The sequence below is a fragment of the Myotis lucifugus genome, unplaced genomic scaffold (assembly GCF_000147115.1).
Source record: "Myotis lucifugus unplaced genomic scaffold, Myoluc2.0 scaffold_69, whole genome shotgun sequence".
In the NCBI taxonomy this organism is placed as follows: Eukaryota; Metazoa; Chordata; class Mammalia; order Chiroptera; family Vespertilionidae; genus Myotis; species Myotis lucifugus.
The window spans coordinates 943,117-955,795 of record NW_005871117.1 but is presented as its reverse complement, the minus strand read 5'-3'; the positions used below and the strand labels follow the sequence as shown (position 1 = coordinate 955,795).

At 46.8% G+C, this 12,679-nt stretch overlaps 1 protein-coding gene across 9 annotated transcripts in view; it reads right to left on the bottom strand.

The window, feature by feature from the left end:
* The window catches only part of KCNMA1 (potassium calcium-activated channel subfamily M alpha 1), a 674,818-nt gene that overhangs the window by 137,813 nt on the left and 524,326 nt on the right, over positions 1-12,679 (bottom strand). For all 9 annotated transcript variants that reach the window (XM_023755062.1, XM_006090207.3, XM_006090192.3 and 6 more), the window contains exon 16: positions 5-73. In XM_023755062.1, the coding sequence (XP_023610830.1) occupies positions 5-73 (69 nt within the window). The remainder of the gene's footprint in view (positions 1-4; positions 74-12,679) is intronic.

Sequence of the window (12,679 nt, the reverse complement as noted above, 5' to 3'; positions counted from 1 at the left end):
TTACCGGCTCTCTCGGTTGGCGGACTTGTACTCAATGGCTATCATGAGGAGCTTGAGCTTCACAAAACACAGCCTGCAATGAGATGGAGACACCTCCCAGTCAGCGCTCCTGAAGGACCAGAGCCACACAGCCAGCGCTGTTATGACCCTTTCATCTCCTAATCCCGTCCTTATCCAAGGGAGCCTCATTCTGCAGTCGCTGTGCCAAGTGGACGGGGCTGGGAGTGGCACCTCCCGCTTCCCCATTAAGGCTGATTTCTTGCAAGCGATAAGGCGCTGACTGTTCAAAGTGCAAATTGCACTCAGGTCTAGCTGTCTAGACACAGACCCAAGCAGGAATCGGTGTCTGGGGATCGGTGCTGGGCCAGATTCATTAGTTTCTCGGTTGGGTAGTAAAATGTTAACTGCAGGGGGAGGGAGGTTTTTGGAGCAGCTGGACCTGTTATTTGGATTCCATTTTGGTCTTTTGTATAAATGGCTTATATTGTTGTTCCGAGCAGACCCCTGTGTGCTCGGAATGATGGTAATAATCCTTAGCTTCCGTGTAACTGCCCAGCACATGACTGCGGCACCGTCACTCCTGGCTCCAGCCAAGCTGTCCCACCTCATCTGCCCACGGCTCTTGCCCGCCGCTCAGGCTGCCTTTAAGGCCAGCTTCTTCCTCCCTCGGTGCCTTCACTGATGCAGATCCTGCCCCCAGAACATCTTCTCCTCTCTCCTCACCCACCCTCCCGTGCCCACATCAAATCCCACCTTCCCTGTAGGTCTTCTGTGGCTACCGCTGCCCTCTGATTTCCTTTCTATTCCCAGAACTCCTCCAGCACCTTGTCTGCAACCACATTATCCAGCCCTTAGTCAACCTAACACTGGCTGTGCCTTCATGTATCTGAATTTTGTCTCCTCAACCAGCAGAAGTTCTTTAAGAGATCTGGACTGGTTTGGAATTCCCCATAGTACTGCACATGGAACCGCCGATACAGACAAGCTCAATAAATGATTTCCACTTACTGGGGTTCAATTCTAAGAAAATAATAAATGGTTCTGTAAAATATTTTCTGCGTAAAGATGTTCAAGGTAGTAGTATTTACACAGAGCAAGAAGAATTGAAAGCAACCTACATATGCAGTAACAAGGCAAAAAGTATGATGCAATATGGAATACATTAGCATTCAAAATAACATTTAAAATATTTTTATTGATTTTATTTTTAGAGAGAGAATAACGGAGAGGGACACACAGAGAGAAACATGGATGACAGAAAGCATTGGTCAGCTGCCTCCTACATGCCTCCTACTGGAGATTAAGCCTGAAACCTGAGCATGTGCCTGACAGGGAATTGAACCAGTAACTTTTCGGTGCATAGGACAATGCCCAACCAACTGAGCCACGCTGGCCAGGGCCAAAATGACATTTTGAAGACTATCTTAAGGTATAAGATCAACAAATATTACTATATGGATACAAATATGTAAACAACATGATACCATTTGGTGACAACATATTTATATACTCAGAGAAATGAAAGCTCACATAAATAAAAATTATTCTACATAATGGTGTTTCTACAATGGGCATTATCACTTATGTTCCAAATATTGTTGTATAATAAAACAATGGCTTACGGATAGGTGGGGAAGTGACTTGATGTTCATTTAGCTCCAGCATTGTAAGGGGGAGGATATGCTGGGTCATAGGGCATGGCCCTAAGAGGGAGAGATCAGCCTAGTTACTCAGACTCCTAGGGATATCTCTACTTTACAGGTGATGAAACTAAGACTCAAAAAGCTCATGTAACTTGCCAAGGTCCCCACCTACTACTTGACAGATACACAACATCTTCATCCCCAGAAAAATTTGTGTTGGCAGAGAGAGGCAACAAGCAAATATACAAGTGATTTAATAATAAATTCCCAGATGAAGACAAGGACTCTGCAGAAAATAAAACCCCTAAGCAAATGGAGAGTAACTGGAAGAGTGTGTTATCTGTACTGGTCCAGGAGGACCATTCTGAAGACGTGCCACTAGAGCACAGGGCCCTGAAGCATGATGGGAAGAAGCAGGCGATGAGAGGATCTGGGAAAGAGCATCCTAGGGAGTAGGAACAGCAAGTGCCAGGGCCCTGAGGCAGGAAGGAACTTGGGGTATCTGAGGACCAGCGATACAACTGTGATAATGACTGGGTCAGGACGCCAGGCGGGAGCAAGATCAGAAGACTTTTTTGGCCACAGCAAGCAGTCTGCAGCTTAATCCAAGTGGGATTTTGGGAAGCCTTGGGTTGGTTTTAAATAGCAAGGTGCCATAATCAGATGTGCTGGACTTGCGGATGTGTTACTTACAGGTAAGGTACCGATAAAGGCCTCCTGCTCTCTGGTAGGAATAAGACCAATTGCTCATTCAAGCTTGTGAGGTCACGGTCCTCCCTATGGCTTTCAACAGACAGTCAGATTTCAAAGGGCCACTTCCAGGCAGGCGTGCCGGGGCTCTCGGTGATGTGCAGGTTTTCTGATTCCCGCCAGCAGACTCTAATGTCTGCTGATTACACAGTTTGCTGAAACACCAGGCCAAGTACAGCTGGAAAAATGCTCTTCTTAATTTACGTCCCATAGAGCACCACTAACACGTACCTTTTATGGGGCTGTTACTTCTGGAGCTTAAGCTGTTTAAAATATCAGCTGGCTTATGCAGTATTTGTTGAACCAAATTACTAAGATTAAGTAACCATTTTCTAATGTAAATAGCAGCTAAATGCCAAAAGCTCAAGAAGTCTGATCTTAACTTAGCATGATCCTGAAGAGGCCAATTTGCTGATAGTCTATGAGCAACGACCACTCTGATTTGGGACTCTGGCAGTTCATGGGATCAAAGATCCTTATTGCTTTAACCACCTGATCCTACAGGTGAGAAGGGAAGAAATGGTTCATAGTGATCATGAATAATATCTTTAAACTACTATGATATCATTTACCGACTAGATATACGAAGAAAGGAGCTTTCTAATGCAGAAACGTTGATAAAATCTATGTGGCTTGTGCACATTCATAGCCTAGCAGGGGTTTGCCAGCAGATTTCTGAGTCCTCTCTCATAACTTTCAAATCCCTATCTCAGATAATTCTATACTACTTTATAGGAGCCTCTTTTTAAGAAGCCCTTTGACCCACGACAATCCTTTGCTCACTGGCCAAAGGGACAAAGAGGAGAGGGACAGAGTGATGTAACCAAAGTGATTACATACAAACAGTGCCACGACCACAGATGTTGAGGCCCTTTTGAGACTGCTGATCCTGCACTCCTCGTATAGATGACAAACTGAGGTCCAAAGACAGGAAGGCAACTTGCTCAAGGTCCAATGGCCTTTATATAGAAAAGCCGAAGGTGGAAATTAAGCAATTTGTTCAAGGTTAAACAACTTTTATATAGAAATGTCAAAAGTGGAAATCAAGTCTCAACGCAGAGCGCTGCACAGATGCTTCTCATCAAAGCAGAGGACATGAAGGGGTGTCCAGAAGCCCAATGCGCAGACATGTTCTGTTGGTCAGCACAGCATTTTTTGTCTTTTGTTTTTAACTGGCATTAGATACCAACAGGTGATTTCATATAAAAACTAGTTTTTGGCTTTCCTGGTCAACAAGATATGACCACACTGAAGCGACATTTCCTATGACTACAGAGATTGGAGCTCCAAAGCACTTGCCCCTTTGGATGAGACATGTGCTCTCCAATGTGCCACAGTCCCCACCACTCCCTATTGTCTCAGACTTCACAGTTCACTCTTTGTTGCTCCCTGCCCCCTACAGGCATCGAAGATTTGAATCCCTGCTCTAAAAGCATCACCTGGATGTTTGCAAAATATCAACACTGGTTAACTTACTATTTACACTGCTCACAGAATTATGTCTCCCTTGTTAAAAATCACAATTTTTCATTAGACACTGCCACAGAGAGTTGGCCAATGTCAGGGTACTAGGCTTAAGGCTGCAGCAGAGGTGCAGCCCCTGTTGGAGGTCCTTTGGGGAAAAGCAGATCAAGGCCAGTAAACAGGGGAATGGGTGTGGTTTGGTGTGGTAATCCTTGATTTATACATCTCTCTGCCCTCTAGACTGAGCTTTTTCTGTGTGAGTCTCAAGCTTTATCTCCCTGGCATTTTGCAAAGTGCAAAGCATAAGCTTTCCATAAATGCCGATTAAATAAATGTCTGAAAGAATGGGGAGTAGAACCTCACGAGTGGCTGGAATAACACAGAAGAGATAAAGTGGTAAACTGGGAATGTCTCGTTTAGGCACAGAAGGCTTGGGAGTGAGTACAGAATCGCGAAAACAAGATGCTTCCTAATGTGTCTTGTTCTTTAAAAGCACACAGGTCGGGGTCGGGGTGTGCTCTGGGAATCTAATTTTTGCCTTCTACCCACGACGCCCTGATGTAAGCACAAATCTAAGATACGGACAACAATTTCTCCTTGAGACCCTCTACAAACTATCACAAGGGGTTCGCTCCTAAGAATGTGCCTGCAAACTACCTGAAATTGATGTCCTGAGGTTAAATGTTTTACTTGCATCATTCGGCACCATTATTTTTGGTAAAGCAAAATCAGCTTTGCTCATCCAATTCTTAGTCACTCCCTGGCTTTCCTCAGGCTTCTGTGTTTAAATGTATCCCGGATAGTGTGGTGAGAAAGGAGGCTGAGGGTGAGGGTGAGGCAGGGGTAGGAGAGAAGTAGGAAAGCTCTCCCAGAGTGATAAACAGGATGGAATCAGCCATTAGTTTGCAAGAATTTAACTCCTGACTTCAAAAATAAAATGTCTCAATGTGTCCAATGCAGGAAGTTGTCGCTGGCTGCAAAAAGTAATTACAGGGGAATAGAAATGACTTTTTTTTAAGAAAAAAAAATGCCACTGACACAAAAGGTTTTAAACCAGCAATCTGCAATAAAACTGTTGTAATAACAAGTTAGATTGCTTTCTTGGTAATTATTAAGTAGAGGTCTGTCCAATTTGACAATGACATTATACAAAGCCCCCTCTTTTTTACTGCCCACATCATCTGTTAACTATAGTAGTTTCAACCCAGATGTTCCAGAGCAAAGGCTCTTAAGAATTAGAGTCCAACTGTTTCTACCTACCCAGAGGGAAATGCATTGTTCTTGCCACTAAATCAGCCCCCTGGACTAGAAACATTGCTGCTAGTGTGAATTAAGCATGGAAACCTGTCCTAGAGTGCGCACCTTCTAATTTGCTCAGGAAGAATATGCAAATGCATGGCCTGGTGCCAGGAGCGAGGTGGGCGAGGCCAGAGAGCCAGGGCTCAGTGTGCCTTCCATCCCCAGCTCCCCAAAGCGCCCATCTCTCTGCAGTTACCCAGAGCGACCCTTGTAATCAGAGTAGATGCCGATGTAAACACTGGGCTTTGGGAAACCAGACCTTTAGGATGGAGGGGCTGGGATGAAACAGATTCACATTTAGGAGCCTTGATTTAAAATGACAGGCTCTGCAGCCCTGGCTGTTGTTGCTCAGTGGTTTGGAGTATCGGCCCACATACTGAAGGGTCTCAGGTTCGATTCCTGGTCAAGGACACGTACTTGGGTTGCAGGTTTTGGTAGGGGCATGTGTGGGAGGCAATCAATGTGTCTCTCTCACATCGATGTTTTTCTTTCTCTCCCTCCTTCCCTCCATCTCTCTCGTCCACTCTCTCTAAATATCAATGGAAAAAATATACTGGGGTGAGGATTAACAAAAACAACAACAAACAAACAAACAAACAAAATGATAGGCTCTCAAAATGGAAACAGCTAATTTAAAAAAATGAAAAAGGGGGTTTTGTAAGGCTGAGCATCAAGGAAATGGACATCATTTGTAAGGCTGTTACTCAGATTCCAGTTCTGACAGGAGGAGCGAGAAGGCTTCAGAACCCTCAAATACGCACACTCACAATGATCTCCACTGGCACACCCACTGAAAACACCTGAACTTAAACACAATTACAGTCTTTGATATGGGCTTGACATTGGTCTAAAATGTGAATGAGTGCATTTTAGAAAGCTTTATTATTATTAATCAGAAACGTAAGCTCTGTGTTCGCTGTGAGTACCCAGCATCAAGTCAAGCCGTAGCATAGCATCCATCCCATTTCCAACTGGACTGCCTCCCTGACCTTTCTGCCTCTGTGGCCTTCAGCGAAGGGTGTTCGTAGCTCAGGATCACTGGCTTATTCACTAGCATGCACAAGGGTTACTGGTCACCTTCTGGGACCCTGTAGTAGAAAAACTCATGATTACTGCTCCTACGTTTAGTCCTGATAACAATACCCCCAGATAATTCGGTGAATAGGGCCAGCTCTTTGAGGAGAGAGAGTTTTTTCAAGCTCAGGCTTGAGCCTTTCCATAAATTCACATAAAATGCTCATTTCTGCAGCCTGGCTAAATACATCTATGCTATAACAATGGGGCCTCCTGGCTTTTCTGTTCATGTTCAAACTTGGACGTCTTTCGCTGAAGCTTGCTGCTGTCACAGACTCAGTGAACGCAGCTGTAGCTCCCCCGGGGCAGGGGACCCAGCTTCCTCCAGGAGGTCTGATGGCTTAGGCTTCCCCAAGTGGCTTCCCTGGAAAGACCTGCCTGCGCAGAACAACACAGGGTAAGAGCATGACTTCCTGAACGTTAGGACCCCGGCTGCAGGTGGAAGGGGATGGAGCATCGCCCCAGCCTCCAAGCTGTCTGAACCCAGCTCAGGAGCTGCCGAGCTTGAGCCGGGCTTGAGGGCACAGCTCCCACCCATAAGCACAGCGGAGACCTGATCAGAACTCCAAGTTTCCCAGGCACTAAATTCTCCGCATCACACCTGAATCTTAGCTGCTGCACCGCCACAGGGGGACGGAGGGAGGCCCGCTATACTGTAAATCCGTCTTTGGTCCTAATCCCCTCTGAGCTGTAAAGCCTGATACAATTAAGCTTTTACATTTTGTAAGTGATGAATGAGGGATTGCTATGTTCACAGTGAGGCTGGAACTGGAACGTGGTGTTCTTGCGGCCAAGCCTCGGCACCTATGGCTTCCTTGGGGCCCGCCCTGTTTCCCCGCGCCCTCCGCTCCCCTGGGCCCTCACTCTCCTCCCTGGAGGCAGGGGTGTATCCTCGTATTTGCTAGTTCTCATGAGAAAATTTTCCCCCTGAAAACATCAATGTCAAAACATATCTGCTTTGCCCAGTCAGAGTGGCTCAGCGGTTGAGCATCGACCCAGAAACCAGGAGGTTGCTGGTTCGATTCCCAGTCTGGGCACGTGATCGGTTTGCAGACTCGGGATGTGAAGAGGTAGCCAATTGATAATGTTGCTCTCTCAACCATGTTTCTATCTCTCTATCCTTCTCCCTTCCTCTTTCTTTAAAAATCAATAAAAACATATTTTTAAGCAAAGATCTCTGCTTCCTCTCCTCCTCTCATCTAAAGGGGAAACCAATCTGCTCTCGTGGGGAAATCTCAAAGAGCCCAGAGTGCTGAGGGAGTTCTGTGTGGTACTGGGTGCCTCCCAGCCTCCCGATCCCATGCCTCTTAGCAACCCCTCTTCCCTCTTTCTCCCTCTCATAATCCATCCTCCTTACAAGGCACAGATCAAGTGCCATCGCTTCCCGGAAGCTTATCCTGGTTAGCCCAGCCTCCAGGAAGCTCTGTCTCCCTGTAACTCTCAGCATCTGTCCTCCTTTGTGTAGATCCATCCAACAAACACTCATCAATAGATGCTCAGCTGTCTCTGGGGATGGGATTAGTTTCCTTCACCAGACTGCAAACTCTCAGAAGGCAGCCGCTATAGGGAAACAGAACCCTTTTCTTGGCATTTATAACTATTGTTATTAATCTTTTACTGTGCATATATTTGATCAAATCTAATTGCAGGCTCCTCTAGAGATGGCACCAGGCCTGGCACACTGGCACTAACATCGCACATTCATAAAATATCTACTCAATTGGTTGGCTGGTGACTGATGGCAGAATTTTCTAAAAGGGAGGGGTAGATATAACCTGAGAATGCCAGGGTAATTCTTTTCTTCCTCTGTGCTTCCATCATCTTTGATGGGGCAGGACAGAGAGGGTCCGCGGGGGGGAGGGAGACATGGAGGGGTGGAAGAGGGGAAAAGGACATTAGCTGGTTCTGAGAGATAAGTAATGCCATTCCACTTTCAGAGATGAGGAAACTGGGGGTAAGCACCCAGTCCCAGGTCAGGCAGCTGGTAATGGTCAAAGGGAGGAGGTATGCAGAAATCAAATAGTTCATCCCAAATCATGTATCCAGCAACCCCATAGCTCACACTGCATGGCATCACACAGCATCCCATTATGTAAATTGCTCAAGGGCAGGGTACTTCCCTAGGAAATATGGCCTCATACCCTAGCCCAGTGATGGCGAACCTATGACACACGTGTCAGAGGTGACACAGGAACTCATTTTTTTGGTTGATTTTTCTTTGTTAAATGGCATTTAAATATATAAAATGAATATCAAAAATGTAAGTCTTTGTTTTACTATGGTTGCAAATATCAACAAATTTCTATATGTGACATGGCACCAGAGTTAAGTTTGGGTTTTTCAAAATGCTGACACGCCGAGCTCAAAAGGTTCGCCATCACTGCCCTAGCCCCTTGCTTTCATACCCCAGCCATCTGCACCCTCCAGTCACCTGCTGAGGAAGGTGGGGCGTGGGAGGGAAAGAGAGTGAGTGGTTTTCTGGTGTTCAGATAACAATGGATGGCACCCTCTCATTCAGATCCCCAAGCTCCTTTGCCTTGATCTTGCTGCCACATGGGCCAAGGAACAAGCCGGCTATGCAAAACCAAGGGGAAACGCTCAGGAGGTGCTGGCCCCTAAAAGGAACATCTGAAGGGCATTCTGGGGAAGGTCCAGGACATGCCCACCATGACCTCCAACGAGGCCAAGAGGCAGCTCTGAGTGGTGCAACCTGAACTTCCTCTGGGCTTCGCTGCAGTTAGTGTGTATCTGTTCTCCCCAGCCTGAACCTGCTGTTATGATCCCGCATGGAAACATAACCCAGAGCATTACGGTTTTGGAACTCCACGTTGTTTTGCTGTACTGATCTGGATTCAGCATAAGGAGTGGGGAGAGCAGTCGGTGGTCTGCCTGGCGTGCAAGAGCGCAGCCTCCTTCCCATGTCCCTGGAGAGTGCAGGACACCCTACGCGGAGAAGGAAGGATGGCAAGGAAGCGCACACTAAGGCCTGACTCTTAGCTTCACGATGACGCCCACCCACGCCTCTAGGCTTGGGCTAAAATCAGAGAGAAACATTCCAGTGTCTGAGCCCAAAGTGGGGAATAAGAGAGGTTAACCCAGTCTGTGGTGTGGAGGGGTGGGGACCATGAGGGTTCCCTGCCATCAAACTTTGTATCAGAATCACCTGATTTGTTTGTAAAAAATGCAAATGTGGGAGCCTTACCCCAGATACTAAAATCTGAAGATATAGCCTAGAAACCTCTCCATCTAATAAGCTCCCAGGAGATTCTTAATTAGCCAGCCCTCATCTAGCAACTACTCGAAGCTGCTCCCCATCGCACAAGGAAGGCCCAGCGTCGGAACACCGGGTCTGCAACTTGTCTGTGAGGTGGCGTGGGAAGGGGCATCAACGTGTTCAGTGTATAAACCAGGGATCGTGACACTGAATCTCAGAACTATTATGAGGATTCAATGAGAAAATGTAACTGAAATATTTAGAAATGATATTGCATTTTATCTAAATTAGTTACTGTTTTTGGAACAAAGCTGAGGCCCAGAAGTCAACGTCTATAGCTGCACCTCCCTAGGCCAAGAGAGAGCATCTCTCCACTTGAGATTTTTATAAAGCTTGCCTTGGGGGGCCTTCTGCCCCGCCTGCCTCTCTTCCTCCAGCATTCTGTTCTCTTGGGGAAAGACCTTGAATTTCACCCCTTTATCCTGCCCCCTTGTCTTTCCCCAGAATGACTCTCTCAGCTTCTAAGATAGCAGCGAGCTCTCCTGTGTTGTGATCCCACCCTGCAGAGGGCATTCTGCCAGCCTGAGGGGAGAGCGCATTTATTTCTTTTACGCTTTAAGATGTTATGTGCTGCCTATTGTTTTAATGTGGTGCATAATTACAGAAACTGCTCTGAAAATCTGTGTATTTGATCTGTGCTTTATTACACCCAGAATATCCCCCAATTCTTTTTTGTCTACATGAAGCAGCTTAAAATATACTTTGGCATCCTTTATGTCATCTTGAAATTGAGTAGCCAATTCTTACTGTAATGAAAATACGTATGCGCCTGCCCGGTGATATACAACACTACACTCTAATTACGGCTGTGCTTTAATTAACCTGAATTGAAGAGTGTTATCATTAAACTGCTGGTAACTTTGAATTATGGCTTTTCTTTAATTTAAAGTAGAAAACACAGATAATTAAGCCTCTAGATAATCAAATGCTTGAGGAGAGCTTCAATGTTTTGGGATGTTCCTAAATCTCATTAAATGTCCTTCCTTTATTGATTATTTCTACCTCTGCCGTATCGTTGTGTTAAACGAATAATGGCACTAAGTTGAACACATTCTCATTCACATCAGACGGTTTTTGTTTTATTGTGTTCCAGACTCTGTACTGAACAAATACTAAATTCTCTGACAACAAGGTGTGTCTGAGGGATTCGCTCCTCCTCGGGACATGTTCTAAACTTGAAAATCAATCGAGGGAAGGATTTTCAGCAGCCACCAGTGTCCGGCTCTTGAGCTGGCTCCTAAGGGCAGTGAGGTTTCATGCTGCCCCGTGGGTCAGCGATGCAGGCTCCGGTGTCCGCAGGCCAGGACTGGGCTGGAAATGCAGGCCTGGCCTCGGGTAGGTGGTCAGGGACGGGAGGGTCTGCACGAAACCTCCCTTATAGCAAACTAGAGCCAGTAGCACTCGGGGGAAATGCAAGTCCTGTGTTGGATCATCAGATTTTCAGAAGAGGCCAAAACCTACTTTTTATGTAAAATACGTCTATTTTGAAATTCTGGCAATTAACTTTTTTAAAAAAAATGAAATACTGTGGTGGGCAAATTCATGGTCGCATTTAGCCACTTCCAGGGCGAGCAGCCCTACCCCTACAGGTCAGCATGCCTATGCTCTGGTTAGGTTCCCAGGAGCAGCAGAGAAGCAGGGGGAAGGCAGGCTTTCAAGGGCGCACTCATGTTTGACATAAACACAGGTCAAGCCAGGGAACGTCAACCACCAAGGAAAGGGCTTGGAAGACTCCCTGCCAATGCCTCCCATGCCATAGGAGCCCTCAGCCCTGTGGTGTGCCCACACTACCCCTCCTCCAGGCACGGGAGGCCACAGCTGCTGTTCATAGAGCCAGCTCCTATTGGAAGTCCCGAATTCTCAGCGCTTCCTGTGCGAGGCGGGCCAGGCTCCAAGGTGGAGAAAGTCCCCAGGGACGGCCTCAGTGCTGCAGGGCCAGCGCCTCTGAACGGTTAACGTCTTTCTGTTTCAGAGAGAAATCGCTTTCAGAGACAGGAGACCATGGGAGTTACAATAGGGCATCCATTCTCAGAAAACAACTTCTTCCGAATCAATTACCTATTCACTTTTCCAGTCCATTTAGCATTTAAACTTTCGCATAGAGACAGGTTGAGAAATTTCAGTCAACAGCCAAACCACTCTGGATTGCTCAGGGTCTGGGCCAGGGACAGACCGAGTGCACCTGCTGTGCTCACTGACAGGCGTCTCCAGGTAAACCCCAAGCTCGGCCCCTCCCCACAGTGCACAGAACAGGACTGAGCCAGGGGAAGCCGAGAGCCCCCTCCTCAGATCTTCCTTTCCAGAGGGTCGGTGTGGTGTCTAGGCAGGCAGACAGCACAAGGGAGCAGCTTTTCTCCCAATGGCTCCCAGATTCCCCTGTTTCTTCCCAGTTGGTATCAGTGAGACAGCTTATCAGATCCCTTGCTAAGGGGTCAATGGATCAGGCCGAATGTTTCAACGCTTCCAGGGAGTTGGTGTCTTCACAGGGAACAAAGCCCCCGTTTGACTTAAACCCAGCGTCTGAGATCCTAAGGGGGGGATCTGAGGCATCATCCTGGTGGAAGTTTCTTGGGATCTGGGACACCTGAAGGTCCTTAGGTGACACCTGTTCTATTTATGGCTGGGGCTGCCCTTGGCTGCCCTTGTCAAATCCATCCTGCTGAGCCAGGGTCAGGAGAAGCTGAGCCTTCCCACTATCCTATATAATAAAGAGCTAATATGCTAATTAGACTGAACAGCAGGACGACCATCCGGATGACCTTCCGGATGAAGCCGAGGCTGCCAGGGTCAAACCCCTCGCACGAATTTCATGCATTAGACCTCTACTTGTAACATAACAGTTGTCCATGTTGGGGACTTTTTCAAGGTCTCTTTCTGGTACCTGTGGCTCTGCATTTCCCCAGCAAATCAAGAAGGCACTTGGAACAGTGGCTTCTCTGATGTCTCTATGACCTGACTTAAGTGAAAGAGATTAAAAATCCTTTCATCAAGGGGCTAGGGAGATTTGCTAGTAAAATCAGAGAGACTTGGGTTCATGCCTCCCCTTCACAAATGCGCCTGCATCACGGGAGCATAATTCAAGATCTGCAGGAAAATGCAGTTCCTAATTTAGTACAAATGATGGACCACGCCTGAGATCCTCAGGACTGGAGGGAAAAGTATGGCCAGCAGAAGT